Source organism: Acomys minous (assembly GCF_964271855.1).
Source record: "Acomys minous genome assembly, chromosome: 17".
Classification (NCBI taxonomy): Eukaryota; Metazoa; Chordata; class Mammalia; order Rodentia; family Muridae; genus Acomys; species Acomys minous.
Genome location: NC_140500.1, coordinates 53,566,636 through 53,588,504, shown reverse-complemented (window position 1 = coordinate 53,588,504; position 21,869 = coordinate 53,566,636). Strand labels below are relative to the sequence as shown.

Here is a 21,869-nt window from a genome sequence, read left to right as displayed (position 1 = left end):
TGGCCCTTCTGGGAAATTCCTGGGGTGTACGCTTGTAACCAGCAGGCAGGCTGGTCACATGCTTTCCAGGTCCACAACTCCCAGGGAGACCAGACGAGGCTGGCGTCTGATGACCCCACATCCCAGAGGCCCCGGGGAAGGAAATAATGTAAAAATCTCAGGTTAAACAAGAGCTGCCAAGGTCCCCTCTGAGGGTGTGCTCAGCCCTCCCCATGTCCCGTGCTATTTTTGACCCTGCTAAGAATAGCTTGCTTTAAATATCCACCTCTTACCATGGGTTGGCTCTTGGCCAGCTGCACCTTCTCCGAGCCCCTTCAGAGCAGTCACCCAAGTGGCCTTGTCCACAGCTCCCCAGATCTCGTCTTTCCCCCTGCACCCCTACAGACACAGACCTGCCACCGGCTTGTTCCAAGATCTTTGTGCTTCATATCAGCCCTGAACTTGGCCTTTGAGGCTGAGCCAGCTACGGGGACACAAGTGTGAGCACGATGGCTAGGGGTTTACCATAGAAAAGCCCCCATTCTGCTGTCTAGCTCATGAACATCTGCTACCTCCACAAATGGCTCTTGGAAGGAGCTGAGATTCAAAGCTGCTCTAACCATAAACATGGCGCAGCATCCTGCCTTAGCCTTACGAAGGCTGCCTTAAACTTCAGCCTTGGTGAGGATGTGGGCAGAAGCTCATGGCAGGAGGGAAGATGGATCAACTCTTGTCGGCCCTTGCCTGGGCCTAAGGGTATGACTGTAAAGGCCCTGTGGGTCCTTCCTCCATGCATGAAAGGGGAACTCACTTGTTGAAGAGATTCAGGCCAATTCGGTAATGCCTCTTACGGATGACATCATTGCTGAAGGCCGGTGAGTCCCAGCTATTGCGGGTCTCTTTGTGGTATGTCTGCTTGCTGAGTGTCTGTTCCCGAAGGCTGTCCCGAGATGAGGACTCAGAGCTGCAGTTTATGGTGTCATTGGAGTTGGACGTGCTGTTGATGCTATCATTGTCCCCATCTGAGTAGTCAGACTCAGATTTGCTCTGCCGGTTTGCTGAACCATTGATGGCTAGGTGGCTCTCGAGAGGTCTGGGGGGCCGAGGCCGCAATTCAGGCTCCTCCCGGGGGAGGCCTTTGGGGGGGCCACCGTGGGGGCCATGCTTAGGGCTGCCCTGCTGCCCACCGAGGCTGCGCTCATAGGCACTCTGCCTCTTGAGTGAGCTGCGATCCGAGCGGTCACTGAGTTCCACAGAGCTGTCGCTGGGTGGCTCAATGGTAAGCAGGGGAAGGTGCTCCACCCGGAGCCTTGGCTCTGGCCGCTCCAGTGATGGTGTGCTTCGGCAGCTCGTGTCCGTGTCAGCCTTGTCCTCTTTGTGGGCCAAGGCCCAGTAGTCCTGGGCTGCACCCCCAGACCTCAGCCGCAGGTCTGACTCTGTGCTGGAAGGCCTATCACCAGCCTGTGAGAGCGGTAGAGGTGGTGACAACTCTTCCTCATCAATGTAGAGGGTGACATCACTATATGAGGCTGTCATCTCATCCAATTTGCGGTGGTCCATGCTATGCAGGCCTGGCTTGGGCTCAGTATCCCGAGCCCGGGCTGTGTCAGAGGCTGGTACCTCCTCACTGTGTAGGCTGCGGCAGTTGAGGGCATCATCGATGGACTCAGCCAGGGACTTCACCTGCCGGGAGAAGGCATCCTCCAGTTCTGTGATGGCGTCTGCAAAGTCACTGGAGGGGGCCGGAGACTTGAGGGCTGGGTCGCTGAGGTCTCCACATTCTGACGGCACCAGGGCCCCCAGCTGGGAGCCATCATTGGTCATAGAGACCTGCTTGCCCTCAAAGTAGGAGCTATGCACCTTCTCGGGGCCCTCGAAGGAGAACTGCATCCTCATGTTGGACAGCACAATGCGGCGTGACATACGGTTCTCCGACATGGAGCTGCGCAGGCGCTCAAAGTTCTTGTTCATTTGGTACTGGCGGAACGCCGTCTGGATGGTGCGGGCTGCATGGCGGGTCACGAGGCGTCCCCCATACTTGCGTTCTAGCATTTCCACCTGGTGGGGTAAGGAAAGGAGAATGTGGGCCGTGTGATGGCACAGAGACAGATACCTGTGCTCCGTAGGGATGTAACCTGGGAGGGTCTCACCACATCTCCAAGTTGCTTAGAACAGAAGCTTGGGGCTGCTGGGGGTTTTCAATGTCAAATGGGACAGATAAGTGCCAGGACTGGGTGAAGTGGGGGTGAAGGCGGTGGTGCACATAAGCTGAGCATCCCAACACCTTCTGGTCATAGAAGCTCTGGGCCCTGAGGTTTTTCTGGAGGCGTATCTACAGATGTGACCCCAGAGCTGGAGAGCCTGAGGCGCGAGCAGGTCAGGACCCAGCGAGAGGGCCTGGCTAGACCTTGGCTCTGCCTCTCATTAGCTCTGGATGAACCCTGGAACCATGAAGCTCCCCACTTCCTTATCTGTGATGTGGGGCAGCAGTAGGATCCACTTTCCAGTGCTTTGGTAAGTTCACAGTGATGAAAGCCAACTGCTTGGCACAGGCCAGGGCAGCTGGCTAAAGACCCACGCACTTCCAGTTCGCAGCTGAAGTTGTGAGGTGCCTGTCCTCCTTGCTACACAGAGGGCCAAGCTGAGATTTGGGGGACCACTGGGAGGGCTGGCTATCCTTCTTTACCCTACGGCTCCATGAGCGCAGATGGGTGCGCAGCTGTAAGTCAGAGGGGCACGGCTGTGAGGTGGGAGGGTGCTAGGTAAGCTCTCAGGCACCTCAGCTCAACGTCTCTCAGAATAAGCCATGGCCTCCTAAAGTCCCAGGCCTCACAGACTGCCCAGCCTGAGGGCTAATCCAGAGTCTGAATCCTGGGTAAGTAGGAAACATACTCCTTCAGCTATAGCCTGCTCTGCAGGGATCAGCAATCTGCCTCTGGCCACTGGGGCAGGGCTTTATCTATGCGGGGAATGAGGAGAGGGTTCAGGCCCCCAGGAGGAGGCGAAACCCTGATTCCAATTGTCTGGCACCATGAGCCAGCATCTCATCATGCATGGTAGTGCAAAAGGTCCAAGCATAAGGTCCATGCCTTGGGGAAACAGAGAATGTGTGAGGTTAGACAGATGTACAGTCAGATACAGAGCACTGGAGACACTGAGCAAAGCCCAAGTCTGTGGCCCAAGTCTGGGAGAGGCCCCTTTGCACACCATCTCAGGGCCTCCAGGAAGCTGGCTCAGAGAACTCTCAGGACACCAGGCCCAGCTAAGCAGAGGAGGGGCTCCAGGGACAGCCACGGAGGCTCCGGGTTTCTTTCCATGCCATCCAAAGATGGCTGTACTGCTATATCAACAAGCAAAACTACTACTGGCTAAGTGGTCAGAGAGCTCAGGATCAGGAACGGGCCTGAGTCTGGGAAACCCCCTTTCTTCCCTCAATGCCCCACCTAAGAAGGCCTTGGCCTGGAATCCCTGCCAAGGATTTTGAAAACATCCGAGTCACCAAAGCTTGTTCCATGGCCTTCCCTGATGCCCTGGACCTTGGGGACTAGGCAATCACCTTGCTTTCCAAGTTCCCCAAGTTTGTGTGTATTGTGGTGGATACTGGCTCATTAGGAGGGCAGAAATGGGCTCCGTGATGAGTCACCAGAGAAAGCCCCTCAGTGGGCACATGCTGACCTAGCCCCCCTCTCTCTTACTCCTGAACTCTCCATAGCTATCCTGTCTTCTGGCCTGGAAGTGACATGAGGCCCCATTTATAGCTCTTCTGGGACCCAGAGGAAGGAAAAGCAACAAATACTTGCTAACCCACGGGATGCCAGGGACCAAACCACACCATTATACAGTTCTTAAGTTACCGAGGTACTCTGTGATCCCTGCTCTAGGATGGCAGGAGGGAAGCCAGCAGCAAGGCTCCAGTCAGTGCCAGAGAGGATGGCCCTGGGGTCAGGACTCGCCCTTACTTGCTGAGGATTCTCTCATGCAGCATGCGTGAGGATCCAGAGGAATTTCTTCCTACAAAGCACAACTGGCACCACTCAGAGATTTGAGGTCATTCCCTGATCTCTATCCTGGCCTCTTGCTCTCGGGAACAGGGATGGAGAAGGTGCAGAGGGTTGGGTTAAGGAGAATGCATCTGATTTGCCAGTGGTTCTCTTCACTAAGATGGGACTCCACCTTCCTGTCACAATTTTCATGGAACCCATGTACTCCTACTTTTGACTTGCTTGCCAGGAAGCTCGGTGAAAAATGTGGCACTACACGGCAGCTAATGTTAATCCCCTTTGCTTCTATTCCAACTCTTCCCTGCCATCTTTTTTCTCTCTCACACACACCAAGGCCATTCTTGTCCCAGAGCCTTGGGACATACTGTTAGCTCTTCTCCAAATGCCTAGTCTTCAGGCCAGCCACCACCATCTGATACAGCCAATGCTCAGAGTCCCTCTACTTCCTCCTCCAGAATTATAACCTCCAGGGTCTGTGTCACTTCCCGCAGTGAAAATGTCTTAACTGCTGACTTGCTTGTCCATCCACTGTCCAGGAATGCCACTCAGACACAGCAGCTTCATTTTGCAGGCTGTCCCCACCCCATTATCTGGCACAAGGGGAAATTCAGCTATGGGTGGGATGAAGGTGAACGGCTGCGTATTTGTGGCATGTAATCATCCCTACAGCCTGTATGCCATCTCAACCTTGCCCAATTCTATTTCATGGTCCTGTGCACATGACTTTTATAGCAAACTCTTCAGGGATCACTCTGGATCTAGGCAGAGCTGAGAAACTCAATGTAGGCTGTTCCGCCTGCTGCTGGCCTGGCAAAGGAATCAAGGGCCCACAGCTGCGGGAGAATAACTCCTACCAGTCCCCTTGTGAATCTCAACTAACAGGAAGGAGGATGAAGCATGTGAGTGGAAGCGGGCAGGGCTATCCTGTGTCACAGAGAATCACCCCAAGTATGGGAGATCAAGACTGAGTGGTATCTGACAAGGGAGAAGATCTGCCTCAGGGCACCCCACCACGCCCTCAGGAAGATTGGGCTGTGTAAGGTTAGACCCTCTGTTCAAGGACATTGGTCCTTGGAGAGCAAATGGAACAAAGTAACCAGCAGACATGAACAGGAGAGAGAGCACAGCATCTGTGGCTGTGGGAAGGGGTCAGCCCATGGGACTGCCTGGGAGACATGGGAGCCTGCCCAAAGCGCAAGGCCCAGAGCTATGGAATCCCAGCCAGATGTTCTGCTTGTCGCTACACATCCCTGCAGCTCAGGGCTCTCCTGAAGCCTGGCTCAGGATTCAGTCAGACAGCAGACACTCACTCCCACATTGTCCTCTTCATTGCTGGGCACCTGTACCAGGAGGATTTGCTCTGCTCACAGCAACCCCAAAAGTTGGCCAGGCCATCTGACCATTGGGTCTGAGGCCTGAGGAAGAGCTGCAACATTCAATGCAGATATCTTGAGTCTAGAGACTGTGGAGCCACAAGCCACAAAGGGATATAGTAAGTAGCCCCATCCCTCAGGCCTTTCTTGGGCCCTACGAACCTCTCCATGGCCACCTTACAACCTGTCCCCTAATGGCAGTGGGCTATGATACTCAGATCCCCATATCCTGGCAGTGAGGGATACTGATACCTACAAAGCCAACATTTGAAGAGGACTTTATATAAGACCCCAGAAAGGATGCCAATGCCCCAAGTCATCAGTGTAAGTCCCTTCCCACATTTCTACAGAGCTGGGCTGGGAAAGGCTTTGAAACAAGTGGAGCCAGGGGTCCCCTCATCCTCAGATGTGCATAGCAGCTGAGCATCTCACAGCTGAAACCTGTCACTTGGGAGACCATGCATAGTGGGCAGGGGGAGGGGGGGCACTGGCCACCTACCTGCTTATCTTGCAGATCTGAAGAGAGCTCATAGCTCTCAGAGAGTGACCGAGAGCGCTTGATGGCCTCCTCCTCAGCCTGCTTACGCAGGACTGAGGTCGAGTGCTGCAGCCGGGGCCTCCGTGTGCGCTGTTGTGGTCCTGGCCCTGCGTACAGCCCATAGGCGCCCACTGATGTGTGCTCGTAGTGGTCTGGGCTCAGGCTGGAACCAGGCACCAGGGGACCCTGGTGGTAGGCTGACGGGCTGTCCAGCGATGTGCCAGTCTCGCTGCTGGGGGCCTCGCCCTCAACACTGCAGAGGAGAGAGAGAGGAGAGACACATGCTGAATGGGAAAGCCAGGCCTAGGGAGTAGGGCAGGGAAGAGACCTCCCCAGGTAGCCAGAGACTGTGCAGAGCCCTCTGCTCTGCATCTTTCTGGAGTTTCTGAACAACTTGCATGTTCTAACATCTGGCATACTGTAGTAAAGGGGCTGGCTTCCCAACCAAGAACATTAGCCCTCCAAAGAGAGGATTTGACCCACTGTGTTGATGGCCCCCAGCACTTAGAACACAGCCTGGCCTGTGCTGGGTGCTCAGTGTGTTTTGAATGAACAAGACCAGCACTTCCCCTGCCACCTGAATTAAATGTAGGGCTAGTTTTGTACCCCCATATCCCCATGACCTTTTAAAATTAATTTTTCTTTATTTTATATGTAGTTGTCTGTGCCTGCATATCTCCTGGAACCAGAGTTGTAGGCAGTTGGGAGCTAGCATGTGGGTGCTGGGAACTGAACCTAGGTCCTCTGCAAGAACAAATGTTCTTAACAGCTGAGCGAGCCATCTCTTTAGATCCCTGGAGATGGGAGACACTAGCGTAACTGAACTAGTACCCTTCTAAGAAGGGGGATGTAGCATACGACATGCACAGGGGAAGATGATATGAAGACACGGGAGAAGGCAGCACACCAAGGAAAGAGGCTCAGGAGAAGACAGGCCACGCTTCCATTGCAGACTGGCAGCCTCCAGAGCCTGCAGATAATGAAGGCCTGTGAGCGAGGTCCACCTCTGGTATTTTCCATAGCAGGCTTAGAAGCAAACATGATGTTGCACACGTGTTATAAGTTTTAACACTCCCTGCACAGAGGAACTGTAGCTCCCCGTACAGGTGAGGAAACTGGGGCATGCATAAACACTGTCCCAGGTACCACAGCAGGAAACGGATCCCCCTCCACCTCACTGCCCTCCTCCCACAGAGCACCTTCATGCCAGCCAGGAGCAAGGCCAACTAGTGGGGACAGAGGGACTGGCTGCTGACTCATCCCAGCTCTGGGTCTGGAACATTCTATTCTGCACAGACACTGGTTTCCTCTGCAGTTGCGTTTTGGTGAGGGATGGAGAGAAAAAGGAGACACTGATTTACAGAGTTTCTAACACAAGCCCTCATCCTTTGCCAGGCTCCTTGTTCCTGTGAGACCAGACATCCAGGCACTGGCAGGGACTTTAAAGGCCTGTGGTCCCTGGGGCAGGGCGGAGAGTCTCTAGAATGGGGCACAGAGAGAAAAGAGAAGGGCCCCACCCAGGCTGCAGTTCTTTCCAGTGTCCGCTCTTCAGACCAATGAGGAATGTCTTGCACCAAGCAGCCTGGCAGACAGGCTCCCCCTGCCCGGTTCTGCTAGAGTCCTGTTGTTTGTTGTCCAGGGCTAGAACAGACCCTGGAGGGTCCATCCCAGGGTGGGGCCTGCGGAAGGGAGCCTGGAGCAGGGAGGACCAAAGCTCCCAGTCCTTGGACTCTGACCACTCTGTATCAGGGACAGCAGCAAATCTCAGGACTTGCTTTCTGGCTCATAGCTTAGAAACAGGGCTTGTGAGGCAGCAACTGCCACTGGCTCCAGGGACAGGCAATGGAATAAGTGCCAGTGGCTAAGGTGTGACAATCATTCTTTGAGGAGGACCTTGATCAGGAGTTGGGAGATACATGCTTTGCCTGGCTCTGCCTATGGTTTTCCTTTCAGTAGTATTAGTAGCTTAGTCAAAAAAAAAAAAAAAAAAAAAAAACAACAACAAAAAAAACAAAAACAAAAACCCACCACACTTCAAGTGTCTCTGGTTACCACAGAGCCACCGGGCCCAGAGTGCACATGTGTGGGTACATGTGTGTGTGCATGTGTGGGTACATGTGTGTGCGCATGTGTGGGTACATGTGTGTGCGCATGTGTGGGTACATTTGTGTGCACATGTGTGTGTAGTATGCATGTGTATGCATGTGGTGTGTGTAAGGAGGGGGGAGGCAGGGAATGTTAATCTGAAAATTCTTCCACTGAAGCTTGGACTAGCACTTTTCATTAAGTGCTCAGAACTTCAACCAACTGTCATGAGAAGGAGGGAACAAGTCCCATTAGAATTGGGCCACCCAGAATACAGAATAGCAGCCTCCATTGGGAAAGCCCACCTTGGCTCTCTGACACAAAAGCTGGGCCCCACATCACTCATGTGGGCCAGCACACGCAGGGATGTATGCCCCTCAACTGAATGCACGTTCGGGTTGGAGCTGGATCTGTGTGTACTAAACTGGAAGAGATATAGCTGGTGCCTTTGTAGGGGGTTTCAAACCAGCTGAGCACTGGACTGGAAGGTGGAGAATATATGTAGCCACCATTATCACTGGGGCAGAGCCTGAAGCCCCTTGGTGGCTAACAGGCTGCACTAGAGCCATGGGCTCCATCAGAGGACAGTGAACTAGGGTTGGCTCATGGTGCTGTCCCTGACCCTCAAAAGCTCAGGGTGCAGGAGCAGTGGCCAGAGGGATTCAGTCTTCTCTCATCTAGCACAAGAAACAGCTTCAAGGGCAGGGCATTCTGCTCCTGGCCATGGGGAGAGAGCAGGGCCTAAGGCTGCCCGAGAGCCTGGGAATTCCAGCCTACACAGTAGGCCTCAGCTTGGGAGAGAGGAGCTGAGGCCAGCGGGCTTTGCCTCCATGGATAAGACACCAAAGTGGGTGTCTGCCTTGGAGAGGAGTACCTTTGTGATGAGTCTAGGATGAAAGAAGTGAGGAACAGACGGGAGCTTTCTGGAGTGTGCTACTGTTCTGGGCAGCTGGGGACCAACAGGTTTTCAGAATGTGCTGGGGAGAGAAGGCCAGGTCTCTCCAGAGCTTCCCCCGTAAGCAGGAAGGGGTGAGGTCACCAAAAGGCAGCTCATCAGTGCCTCTTCCAGAGCCAACTCAGCCTCACCTCACTCAACTGCGGTCACCGTCTGTCAAGTCTATGTGAATGGCAGCCCTGGACTGTGTGGTGGAGCAGACTTTCCACAGTCCAGAAAACCCATACTCAGGACCAGAGAGATGGCTCAGCAGGTAAAGGTGCTTGCTTGCTAACGCTGACAACATGAGTGTGATCCCCAGGGTCTACATGGTACAAGGAGGCCTTACTTTTCCTATGTCCTTTGATCCCTATTCACATGCTGTGGCATGTGTACACACACACACACACAAAGAAAATAAAATAATTAATAAAATCTAGATCCTGGTCTAACCACCCCTCCATTCCCCTACCCCAAAAGTAAACAACTTCATGGGCCCCTGCTGCAGATGTGAGGGCAAAGCCAGCATCCAGGACCTTCCCCATGTATCTCAAGGACCTATCATGACAATACAAATCCAAAGTGTCAGACACGAACAGAAGAGGCTTTTCTTGATCTGAGTGTTTCTCATTTGAGAAGGGCAAAGAATGCTTCTAAGTGGAAAGGCCCATGCTGCCACGCCAATTAGCAAAGATACTCTTAGACCCACTGCTAGGGCACATGAGCAGAGCTGGTCCCCCCTCTGCTCTGGTGGACACCTGGACATTCAGGGAGAGCCCTAGGATGACTTTTCTCTGCAGCATACCCCCAAAGCTTCTTCACAAGGTTGATTCAGCTCCCCCACACATTCTTTGGGGGTAGAGTGGGGCCAGAAACTGTCCCTATTGCAAAACAGCCTCAGAGGCTCACAGTGTCCTGGGATACAGCCATTTGCACTGACATTTTTTCTACAGTGCAATGAGTTTGAGGGATGATATTTCCACTTAGGATACCAGGACATCACCATGCTGTAAGTGCAGGGGTGTTCAGAATGTTAGTCTTCAGCCTGGACTCTGGGGGTGGCAACAGCCAGACCAGGCCCTGCCTCCTGACCCGGCACCTCCTCCTGCCTTCTGAGCCCTGGTTCTGTGTCTTACTATTCCTCCACCCAGGTTCATCTTCCTAAATCCAGGCCTGTCAGAGCTGAGCGCTTCACAGTGTATCTTCAATGATACCCCTCAATCTGCCCCGTCTCTTCCAGACTCCTAGATTACAGGCAAATCAAGGAATGAATGGCACGAGACATGTATTCCACATCCCCGACAGTCCCTAACTGTTGTTTCTAGAATGTTCTATGGCAGTGAGGTGGTTGCTGCCTGTCACATGTCTCAGAAGATGCTTGTGGTTCAACAATCCTTCTAGGCACATGCTAAGGAAAGACCGACACACAAAGAGGGTAGCTACAAAGATTTCACAGAGCTGTGGTCCCTAAGCATACAAGATTAGAAATAAATGTAGACACCCACCTAAAAAGGACTGACTGCAATTACTTTTAAACCCACACAAGGGAAGTAACGTTGAGATGGGGAAGATTTGACCTGACAGCTGTTCTTGTGAAGAGACCTGGAGAGGTTTCAGCTGACTATAAGATTGATGTGAGCTGATGCCGCCACACAGCTGAGGCCTGGCACCGCGCTCAACAGAAAGCCAGAAGCAAAAATAGCCCTGGTACAGTTGTCAGATCACAGCAGAAGCCTCTGCATCTCGGAGCTAGGCTGGAGGTGGCAGACCTTTCATCTTTCCCTCACCAGTCCCCTGCAGACATTGCTAATCTATCACTGACTCCCTCCTGCTGATCGTGGGTGGAGCCTCAGCTGGGTTCCCCACATCTGATCTGGCATGGGAGATGGACCCTGTGGGTCAGACCCAAATTACGGCAAGCTGGGTCAGCTGGGCCAATTAGGCCAGAAACAGCTCCTCTCAGGGTATATGATTTCTTTGCCTAGGTCCTAAAGAATGATAAACTGAGGCTGAAATGGATTTCCCCATGGGGAAAAGAAAATACTATGTATGTCCCATGTAGTCGTAGTATGAGAAAGGAGATGATGAGCACTCGCCCTCTGGAGGTGTATGAGCAGCACGGGTTATCTGCTTGCCTGACTGGAAGGCTCCTTAGGCCCGCAGGGCTGGTCTCCATCTGTAGCCTTTAGTTACCTGTCATGGTGTCTGAGTGCCATGCTCTCATCTGATCTCAATCCCCACTACTTTTGGAGGCCCCTGTCACTTCCCCCCTGTATAGCAACTGAAGTGTGTGCATGTATGGTTCTTCAGCAGATAGGGTCATGGTGGTTGGGCAGGCCTGGTGCTATCCATGGACAGGTGCATGCTCTGCCCCAGGGCCTCCTTCCTACCTGGGAACTCAGGAAATCAGCTTCCCACCCTCTCCAGTCTCAAACATTTCTGCCTCACAAGAGATAGCTTGTTATTTTTCCAGACCGAGTGAGGCAGAGATCACTCTAGAAACCCCAGGGTCCCTGCTGCTCCAGTGCCCTGGGACGCAGGGAAACCCGGCTTACTGTTTTTCTGCTGGCACAGTGACATGAGCCAGGATAGTGGTGGCTCACTTTTTCACTCCAATGCAATGAGAACAGAGAGTGGCTGTTGCTGTGCACAGCAGTGTTGATACAGCGCCAGCCTGTGCAGTGTGGGCTCCACTCATGAGGGAAACACACTTTCTAAAGGCTGGTTAGTTACTCTGACTGGAAGTGGGAGGGGCCCAGCTGCTCAGGACAACCTCGTGACTGGGATCTCTGAGGCCCTGACTACAGGTCAGAGAGAAAGTCTGCATCTCTGGACTCAAAAGCTGATGGGGAAGCAGGACTCTGACCAGGCCCCACAGGACAACTAAGATGCCACCTCCTGGCTCTGGCCTTGGCTCTAGTTCTAGCTGTGTGTGAGTCAGAGTCAGGGTCAGGGTCAGTCAGGGTAAAGGCCTTGACCTTTCTGCCTTGGATATCTCTAATTATGGTCTGTGAAGTCATGAATGACGTTTTCTCAAGAAAAATGTTAGTCAGAGGTGGCTCCAGGCAGCAGTGCTGTCATAGCAGAGGCAGGGGCAGGGGCCTGCTGTTTACCACCAGGGCCGATGACGGCGGTGGTGGAAGCAAGCTAAGAGCTATACACCTAGGAATGTTCTAAGCGTCACATGCAACTCAGCCTCATCTCCTACCCCACACAGTAAGCCGGGGAAACCAAAACTCAGGCAAGCTGGCTTAAGGCCAGCACTGACCCACTCGTACTTAGTATTTCCTTCTTGAGAGTGAGGGTCATACTCAGTCTTACCTGAGATGCAACAACACAGGTCCTACCCATGCCCACCCACATTATCAACCACCCAGAGAGGACTCAGAACATGTAACCCAAAGGCAGTGCTAAGAAAAGACTCCGAACACTATAATGTTTGGAGAACAAGGAGGAGCCTGCATCTCAAGAACCACCACCCTCTTCAGGGTAGGCTAGGACTGGGCTAGGGTACCCAAACTATCTGAGAGGCCCAGCTGTGGTTAAACATCCGCACTAAAGTGTCTTGCGCCAGATTCTAGGCAGTCTGCACCTGCCAGAGCCAAACAGCTTCCTGACATGTGTGTGCCTCTGTGTGTGTGTGTGTGTGTGTGTGTGTGTGTGTGTGTGTGTGTGTGTGCGCGTGCCTCCCTACACAGGGTTTTCTGATTTCCAAAACAGGAGGCTGGAGTGGAGTAGGTTAGGCCAACCATTCTTCTTTTGTTGTTTGTTGTTTGTTTGTTTTTGAGACAGGGTTTTTCTGTGTAGTCTTGGCTGTCCTGGACTCGCTTTGTAGACTTGAACTCACAGAGATCCTCTTGCCTCTGCCTCCCCGAGTGCTGGGATTACAGGCATGCCCACCACACACAGCTGGGCCAACCAGTCTTACGCCTCACAGGCTCCCATGACAGCTTCTGTATGGCTCCTAGTTGCTTGGGTGGCATTAACTGAGGCTGATCAAAAACAGAGGACAGTCCTGGTTACTGGCCTGGGGTCCCATGCACTCCATCACAGCCTCAGGTTGGCTCACTGGGGTTGTTAATTACAGGCCAGGGCAGGGTCTGGGGAGAAAGTAAGAAGACTGTGTGTCCTCTATGCATGGGAAGGGCTGGTGAAGCTCAAGAGGAGAGGCTATCACTGTATGTCTCTGTAAGGAAGTTCTGGGGCCAAGGGGACAGGGCCCGTGGGACAAGTGGCAGGAGCAGAAGAGAGGCAGTGACTTGGAGGGATTGCTGGAGGTGTGGGTGCTCACTGGGTTAGGAAAATTAGTCTCCTGAGTGGCTCTGGTCTAGCCCACTGTCTGTGTGTAGGCCAGAGCCAGCTCAGGCAAACCATCAGGACACACTGTTCTCTATTCTGTGGCTCATGGAGGCTTCAGCTGAGTCTAGACTTTAGTCAGGGCAGTACTTAGTCCTTTCACTCAGGAATGTTCCCAGGCTGATGTGCCCCAGGAGCAGAGTGCAAAGACACAAGAGTATAGGTTAAGGGAAAAGAGAGCAGTGGTGGTGGGGGGGGACTGCTGGGTATGCCCCCACCCCACTGGTAAGTGGTTCCTGGAGAGGACTGTGAACTGCTGGGGATGGAGAAGTCTAGAGACCTGATGGAGTCCCTCCTACGGAGGAGGGCAGAGGCATCTAAGACTGACCCAGTAGAGCTGAAATGAGTATGATTTGGGAGAGAGATCATGTATGAAGGGTGCTGACATATCCAGGGATCTGGGCAGGGGACCGATGGCACAGAGAGCCCATGAGAGAGCAGAGTGTGAGCCCTGTGCTCAAAGCTCTAGATGCAGCCAGAGTAAAAGAAAAAAAAAAAAATAGGGCCCGAGTCTTCAGGGGGCACATGGGCCCTGACAACCATTCGACCACATTGCCCGGGCTCCAGCTGGGTAACCGGGAGCACAGCTCTCAGATTGAAAGTTGAATACATGCACTTCTAACAGTGCAGAGACTTCCCCTGCAGGTCTGGATGGATGTGGAGTAGGGAGGGTATCAGGTGGATTTCTGCTTTTATCCTGTTCCCAAGTTTGCATTAATGAGGACCCAACATCCTGTGGCCCAGCAAAGCCGGAGCCCTCAGAGGCAGGGGGTGGAGCTACATTCTACCCCTCTCACCTGCAGGAGGGCAGCTTATCCTCTTGGCCTCTCTCACACACACACTTTCTCCTGCCCGTCTGTTGGCACCCTTAAAACAGAGCCAACTCTGACCACTTGACTGGCCTCCCTGCCACCAACCAGTAGACGTGGCCCTTACCCTTGGCCTTCTCACACTGCCTGTCCCGCAGGCCCCTCAGAGCCTCCTGTTACATGGCCCCCTTCCTACAACAGCAGTGATATAATCAAAGCATAGCTCCGACCACATCCCGCCTCAGCTCCCACCCAGGACTGGGAAATCGTGTCATCACTGTGACCCAGAAGGCTCATAGACCCAGCCATGCCTCCTGCCCACCTCTACTGCCCCAAAGGACCACCAAGCTCGGCTTAATCCTACTAGTCTCCTGACTGTTCATCTACAACCCAGCTTGCACCCCAGAACCTTTTTATATATTTGCACAGCAGCTGCGGGCCCTGGTGGGGTGAGGAGGAGGAATGGGGGCTGGAGGTACCTGTGGAAGACTGTGGCTAAGAAAGAAAACGAAAGACAGGGTGGGAGTCAAGGTGCTGGACTTCAGGCAGGGCAGTGGGACAGAGGCAGGAGCAGAGTTCTAGAAGGAGCTGTCAGAAGCAGGGCTCTGGGCAAGGCTGGGCTCTCTTAGGCCAGTCAGCTGCCTACTCCTCCATACCCCAACAAGCTACAGCCTGAACTGTACACTGGGTGGTTCAGGATAACTCTGGCCCATGCTTACTATAGACGGTGGGGTCCAGGACTCATGGCTTCTGTGGCCATAGATGTCCTGGGCACTTGGGATACCGTGGGGCTACTCTAGCACAAACCAACTACCACCTTCATGGAGATGCTGGCCTGTCCGGCTTCACAGACTTACTGACTTGTGACTGGTCCCAGCTGGAGAAAGATACGCTGCAGCCCTGCTCCAGCCCACAGCCTGTGGCATTCTCTGACTGCCCGCACCAGACCGCCAGAAGCCACCTTTATATATGTAGAAAAATATGGGTCTCCAAACAATGGGCTTTTCAGAGCAGTGGCTATTTTTAGAGCTCTGCTTACCGAACTAACACTCAGCATTTCCCTAAGTTGTCAGCTGCTGTCCAGAGCCAGGCAGGCGACAGGAGGAACAGGGGTCAGGATCTGGGGGCTTCTTGAGCCATTTGGGAGCCGTTCTGGTGTGCAGAGGCAGATGTCAGTTTGGGGCTGCCCCAGGCTAATAGGAGGCATGGCTAGCAGCCTGCCTCTGTGCCCTGCCCAGTTCAGCATGGCACCTGCCCTCCCAACAACTGTTCCTTTTATCCAGTGTGCTCTGGGTTGGAGTTGTACATCCGGGATTGAATACCAGGTTTTTCTGAGCCTCAGTTTCTCTTCCTCATGTAGGGCAACGTTTCCCTTCTGTGACAACACAGAGGAGTTGGTGAGAATGTTCTGGAGTCCAGAGGGTGGGCTGAGCAGGAACTGTTTCCTCAGTGTCCTGGGCAACTGACCAAGACAGACCAAGTCTGCTCATCAGTCCATCACCACAGGGAAGGAAGAAAGGGCTCTGTGTCCCTTGACCCAGACCCTGCAGTCAGGTCCTCACAGTGTCCTGTCCTGTCAACAACATGTTCTAGAAGGCTGGTCATCCTTCCGGCCTCCAAGCCAGCCCTCCCTCCCACTGTAAGCAGGAGTGGGTACATGGGTCGGGGAGTGGGGCAGAGTGGACAGGCTCCTAGCTCTGTTGGAGTGGCTTACTCCCAGAGAGTTCCAAGGATCAACTTAGGCTTTGAGCCAGCCCCAGACATTGAAACCAGCCAGCCTTGTCCATCTGCAGCCTCGGAGGCTCCCATCAAAAGGAACACAAGGGTCTTGGCTATGCATAAACAGTCCTTAGCCCAGGGCCACGGTAAAGCCTGGCACCCAAGTGAACAGTGCAGGTGTCTTGGGAACCTAACCATGAGCAAGCCCCCTCTCAGCAGCATGCAGGAGTGAGGAAAGAGTACATACACCTACAATTACCACCACGTGGGATCGCTTTAGTTTAGAGGGCAGAGGAATCCATTTGCTGACAAGACAACCCCAGTACCTAAACAGGGCTGGGCACAGCAGGTGAAATAGGTGAACGATGCTGGTGGTGAAGGACTTAAGTAAGCGGGACCTGCTCTTCTGACCCAGAGCCTAGTGAACAGGCAGAGCCAAAACATAGTGAGGCCAGAAAAGGCAAGGACATGGTCTAGAGCATTCCCCTCCCCTGCCCCCTGCCTCTCATGAGTGAGAGGCTTGCAGGTCACACACATGCTAGGAAGCTACATTGTGGAAATGCCATAGACTCCATACAAGGCACAAACCCATCACATTATAGGATAGTTCCTTGGCTTCAAGCCACCAAGTTTGGAGGACAATGCAGACACACCCTTTGGGGGACACACTGGGCTCAGCTTTAGGGCCATTGAATCTGCTCCAACCCACTTCTCACAAACCCAGGATGCCTCTAGGAGCTGTGCCTTAGCAGGCTAGACAAAGGCAGTAGGAGCAGAGTCCCTGACACAGGCTGGCAACACACACCCTCACTTGGGAAGAGAGCCAGCTGGCAAAGGGAAAGGAGGCTCTGGTGGGGGGGGGGGAGGGGGCAGAAGCAAACACCCTGCAATCAAGCCCAGCCAGGCCTCAGTCTGGCAAGGTGTCATTCACACAGTCACCATTATCATTCTGCAGAATGCCCCATCATGTCTGAGGATGCTGTCCCATATCACAGGGCCGTAGTTACCAAACAAGGCACAAACCTAAACTCAGAGGAAACCCTACACTAACGGCCCACTGTGGGCAGCCTTTCCAGAGACTCTTGACCAAGGCCAGGGTAAGGGTAAGGCCCATCCACCTGGCTGGGAGGTTGGGCAGTCCCTGCTCATAGGAAGCCTCTGAGGCCACAGGGCTCTCAGTAAATTATTCCAGCACAGACTGGCAGCATGCTGTCTGGTTCCCCACAATGTTTTGTCTTAAAATTAGAATAAACTGGCCATGATGCTACATGCCCATATCTCAGCACTTGGGAGTCTGAAGTAGGACAATCACAAGTTCAAGGCCAGCCTAGGGTACAACAGAGAGCTCTTGTCTCAAAATCAACCAACCAACCGATGAACTAAATAAACAAAGGAAAATGAAGAGTAAGTTGGCACCATTTTAACATCTAGAGATTAGATACAAAAATTCTGACTTCTGAGAGGGGAGATCAGCTAAGAACCCTGCCACCCTGGGCCGACAACCCAGGGGTGGAAGCCGCAGTCAGCTTTAAGGTGCTTGACCTCTACTCTGCCACAGTTCCCACCTCCTCACATCCAGCCTTCAACTCCTGTCACAAACTTCCTTCCTGTCTGTGAAGGAGAGCTGTGTAAGGCTGGAATGCGAGACCTGTGCGTCATTCCCAAGAAGCCTCATTCAAAATGCACAGTCCCCAGGGCACAGCTCCGCAGGCCTTTGGTGTGGGTTTTATCAGACTCCACAGAGGCCACCTCACTATATGGATTACAGCTGACTCATGGTAGGTCAAGAGAGCCAGTGTGCCTCTGTGTACCAGGCAATCTTGGGTCTGGGACTCAAAGAATCAGGACACAATTTAAGAAGTCACCAGATGGCAGTATTTATTTCAAACTATCAGGTGGCCTTCCCTGCCCACCCAGAACGTAAGCCCATGTTTGGGATGGCATCTCATAGCTCCAGAGGTACCCACTACTGAGCAGGTAAAGTGCTGCATGGCCTGAGGCAAGTGACCGTACCTCTCTGGGCTCGCATGGGCTAGTGCCCCTGACCACTGGGAACACGAGGTCAAGCAAAGACAACCCTTGCCAACAATAGCTCCCATAGTGGGCTGTCCTGCTCTGTGCCGTTGACATGAGAAGAGCTCAACCCCAGGGCTCTGTTCTACTTGTCCAAGACAGAAAAGGGACATGAAGAATGCTCCCATGCCACCACCCAGCTGAATCTTTGATGGCTCTGGAGCCAGTCCGAGAGAGCTGGAAAAGCTCTGTTCACTCCAAATCACCCCCTACTGGGTCCCGGAGCAAAGTTCCCCACAGTTGCCACCATTTTCTTATCTAGCCTTCCCCCTTCCTCCTCCCTTCTGCCTTTCATGGACCACTCCCTGCAGCCCGCCCTCTGCTAGCTTACCCCAGCTAGCAGGGCGGCTCTTGTTGGTTTTTGAATGCACAAAGATGACCAGAAGCTTCCGACCCCGGGGCTTGCTCGGAAAGATTTTTCAGAATACACATACACACACAGAGCCAAAAATCTTCCCGGCTGAGCCAAATTAAATACAGAGTCCTCTAGTTATTTCCATACGCGCAAAATGGACTTAAATAAAGCAGCTCTCTGTGGCAGGCTCCAGCAGACAGGGCCAGGCTGGGCCCCAGGGACACCCTGGGAGGGCTGGGGCTGGGAGGAGGCACAAGCTGGGGAGGCAGCCCTGGAGAGTATGGGCTGTGCCAGAGAGAAAGAGGCCTGTGTGACGGGCAACCTCTCGGCCCACTCTGCCTGCTCCCAGAGGCGCCGAGTACATCGCAGGAGTGGGCAGAAAGCACAGTAAACTACTCCCACCCCACCTGACACATGGGTAGCCCACCTTACTTAACGTGGACTCCAAGGGACAGTGTATCACAGCTGCCACACAGTGACCACTCAGCACCTGCAATGAGGAGCGCCTAGATAGTACAAATGGCACACTGCTGAAGACACACCAGATTGTCTTCCTTACCATTTTGTTGAGGGAAAAAAACCAAGGCACAGAGGTGAAAATGTAACCAAGGCCATATGCCTTGGGGGCGTGCTAGCTGGGGTATAGACCACCCCCCAAGACTGGGATGCTTCTCTGCCTATGTCATCTGGGTGCCTCTGGGGCCAGCCCACTACTGCTAGTCACTCAGGGAAGAACAGCCAGCAGGATCTTGCTGTGTTTTCAGTTCCCCGAGACCCTTGCAAGCCCAGCAGGCAGACAGCACCACCCCTGACTCCCCACATCACTGGCACACAGGGCCTTCTCCCAATGACTGCATCGTCCTCAGGCAGGGATTGTGGACACAGGTTAGGGGCTGGGACTCTCGAGGCTTGCACGTCTCAGCCATAAGGTGGGAATACCAGCCAGGCACAGTGGCACATGCCTTTAACCCCAGCACCCTGTGAGTACAAGGCCAGCCTGGTCTACACAGTGAGTTCCAGAACTACCATACATATGGAATAAGACCCTGTCTCCAAAACAAAGCAAAATAAGGTGGGAATACTACCGATCACACAGGGCCTGGTGATGACACACCCGCAATCCTCAACTGGCGCTTGCAGGCCAGGAGGTGCTTCTGGGAGTCTTATCACTGCATCACACCCTGTCAACAGGTGAGAGGTGATGAACAGGAAGAGGCTCAAGGAGGCGGAGAGCCCTATGAAAGCAGCGACATACATACCCAGGGTGGGAGTGAGAGTCTGACCTGAGTATGCTCCCTGCACCGAGACAGAGTCAGAGACAATTTGGGCCTTTTCTGACCTAACTTGGTTGAGCCCTATTCCCTTATGTGCCAAGAACTATGGTAGGCTCCAAGAACAGTCATAAGACATTCAGAATAATGACAGCAACTAACATCTAGAACACCTACTGTGTGTGTCTCATTACTATGGACCTACTGTGTGCTGGGCTTCAAACCCAGCACTGAGGGCTGGCCAACTCTCAAGAGTGCAGGCCAAGGGAGGTGGTCAAGGGAGCCTTAGTGGGACAGACTCAGACAGGGAGAGGCAGTAGAGCTGATAAGGGAACAAAACTTCTCCAGAATTTGGGCTGTAGGACACATCAGACTCCCTTGGGAGAGGTGTGGTGTTGGCTGCTTGCTGTTAGTTGGGCCTGGACGAGGTGGAACTACAAATCCAGGGTGAAGGAGAAAGGGGCTGGGCAAAGGCCAGAGACCCCGACACTAAATGACAGCATGTCAAAGGAAAATAACAGGTTAGGCAAGAAGAGGGAGGTGAGAGCCACAGCCTAGCTCACAGCAGGCTACACTCAGCTGAGAACCTGAGTGAATAGATCTCATAGGAGAAGCCAAGGGTCCATTTCCATGGCCTCACTCTCAGGGGTCCTGTGGTGACAGACAAACAAGCCTTACATACATCCAATGAGGGAGCTACAGGCACAGCCTCCTCCAGACACCAGGCCTCCCAAATGGGTCAGGCATCAGCACATCACTGATTGGGTGCTGAGCCAAGCCTAAGGTTCTTCGAATGGAGCCAGCACGGCCAGGGGCTGTACAAGGCACCCACCCCAGGGACAGCATATCTCCAAGGGCAGGATAAGGCTGACCAAGAGACAGATCCAAGATTCAAAACCAGAGGGATTTGCTTCAAAATAATATGGCAATAAGAAGAACTGTCCTTGAGATTCATTAATTTTATTATCTATTCATTAATACTATTCTCTATTTCTGTAGGCATTTGAAATTTTCTGTAACAGAGGCTGGAGATGTGGCTCAGCAGGTAGGATCACTAGCTGTTCCTGCGGAGGAAATGAATTTGATTCCCAGCACTCACATGGAAGCTTACAAAACCAAAGCCGCCTTCTGGCCTCCTTGGTACCACACACACAATGTACATACATACACGCAGGCAAGCACTCACACACATAAAGTTAATAAATCTTAAAAAGAAAGAAAGAAAGAAAGAAAGAAATTTTCTACAATAAAGGCTTAGTTAAAAGACTTGCCATTTACATCAAGGTCTCTTACCCTTTGGGGTCATTTTACCTCAAAACAGAACAAACTCAAAGTGCATACACTTAAACCCTGGCTGAGAGTCAGGCCCAGAGGGGCCCTGAGCAGGCGGGTTGCTCTCCAGCAGCAAAGAGCTATTTCCCCCTTCCTAATCCTACCAGGACTCAAAGCTTGGGGGGACACAGCCATGACCAAGTGTGATGGCTGGACTCAAGCATTTTAGCAGGGATTACAGAGTATTTAGCAGGCACTGAACTCCCACTACCTGCTTGGACTGCTCCACCTTTTCCCTCCTGTCATGGCAAGTAGAGAGATGAACCTATACTGTCATGGAACCCATAGGGTAATCCTGAGAAACAACAAATAACTACTTGCACCTGGCAAATGGGTCCAGAGAGACAAGACCACTGGGCACTCAAGGCCCTTTCATCCTCTGCAAACTAGGAATACACCCCAGCGGCCATTCCGTGGGGGTACTAAGGAGCCCCATACTGTCAAAGGGGGCTGGATGAACCCAGAAGGGTCCTATGGGCTCTGGCCTCTCCATAGCTGCCACCGCCACCCTTCTGTCCGTCTTCATCCAGGGTTCTATGGCTGCGTGCCACATCCCCACAGAACCAGAGGCTGGCTCTCTCACCAACCAGAAACCCTTGCCTGTATACAGCAAAGCTCAGTATTTATGTCCAGCCTCAGTGTCCTTGCCTGTAAAATGGAATGAAGGCAGCCATTCCACAGTGTTCATGGGCAGTTCCAACGAGTGTGTGTGACACTCAAAGGCCCTGGAGTGCAGCTTCTGTTGTTCTTATTCTGTCAACTGGCCACATCTCAGTCACAAGCCTGAGCTAACAGTCAGACCCACTAAAAGTGGCTGGGGCTTTGCCTAAGCCCAGCACCCTCTTTCTTTCCTGTTGTCAAGGACTGGGTACCTGTTGTGTGTGATATCCAAGTTCCCTCTCTCTGCACAGTCCTCACTGACAGATAAGGCAGTGGCAGTAGCAGCTCAGAGCGGTGACCACTTGCCCCAAGTAACACATCTAGAAAGGGGCAGATCTGGGACTCTGGCCTGGTTCCTCCAGTTCTTATTGCCATCCTCTAGCC

General features: G+C 53.0%; 1 protein-coding gene across 14 annotated transcripts in view; it reads right to left on the bottom strand.

The window, feature by feature from the left end:
- The window catches only part of IQSEC1 (IQ motif and Sec7 domain ArfGEF 1), a 337,559-nt gene that overhangs the window by 30,119 nt on the left and 285,571 nt on the right, over positions 1–21,869 (bottom strand). For all 14 annotated transcript variants that reach the window (XM_084765762.1, XM_084765768.1, XM_084765763.1 and 11 more), the window contains 2 exons: positions 5,853–6,144; positions 791–2,037 (listed from right to left, as the gene is read on the bottom strand). In XM_084765762.1, coding sequence (XP_084621888.1) covers positions 791–2,037; positions 5,853–6,144 — 1,539 coding nt within the window. The remainder of the gene's footprint in view (positions 1–790; positions 2,038–5,852; positions 6,145–21,869) is intronic.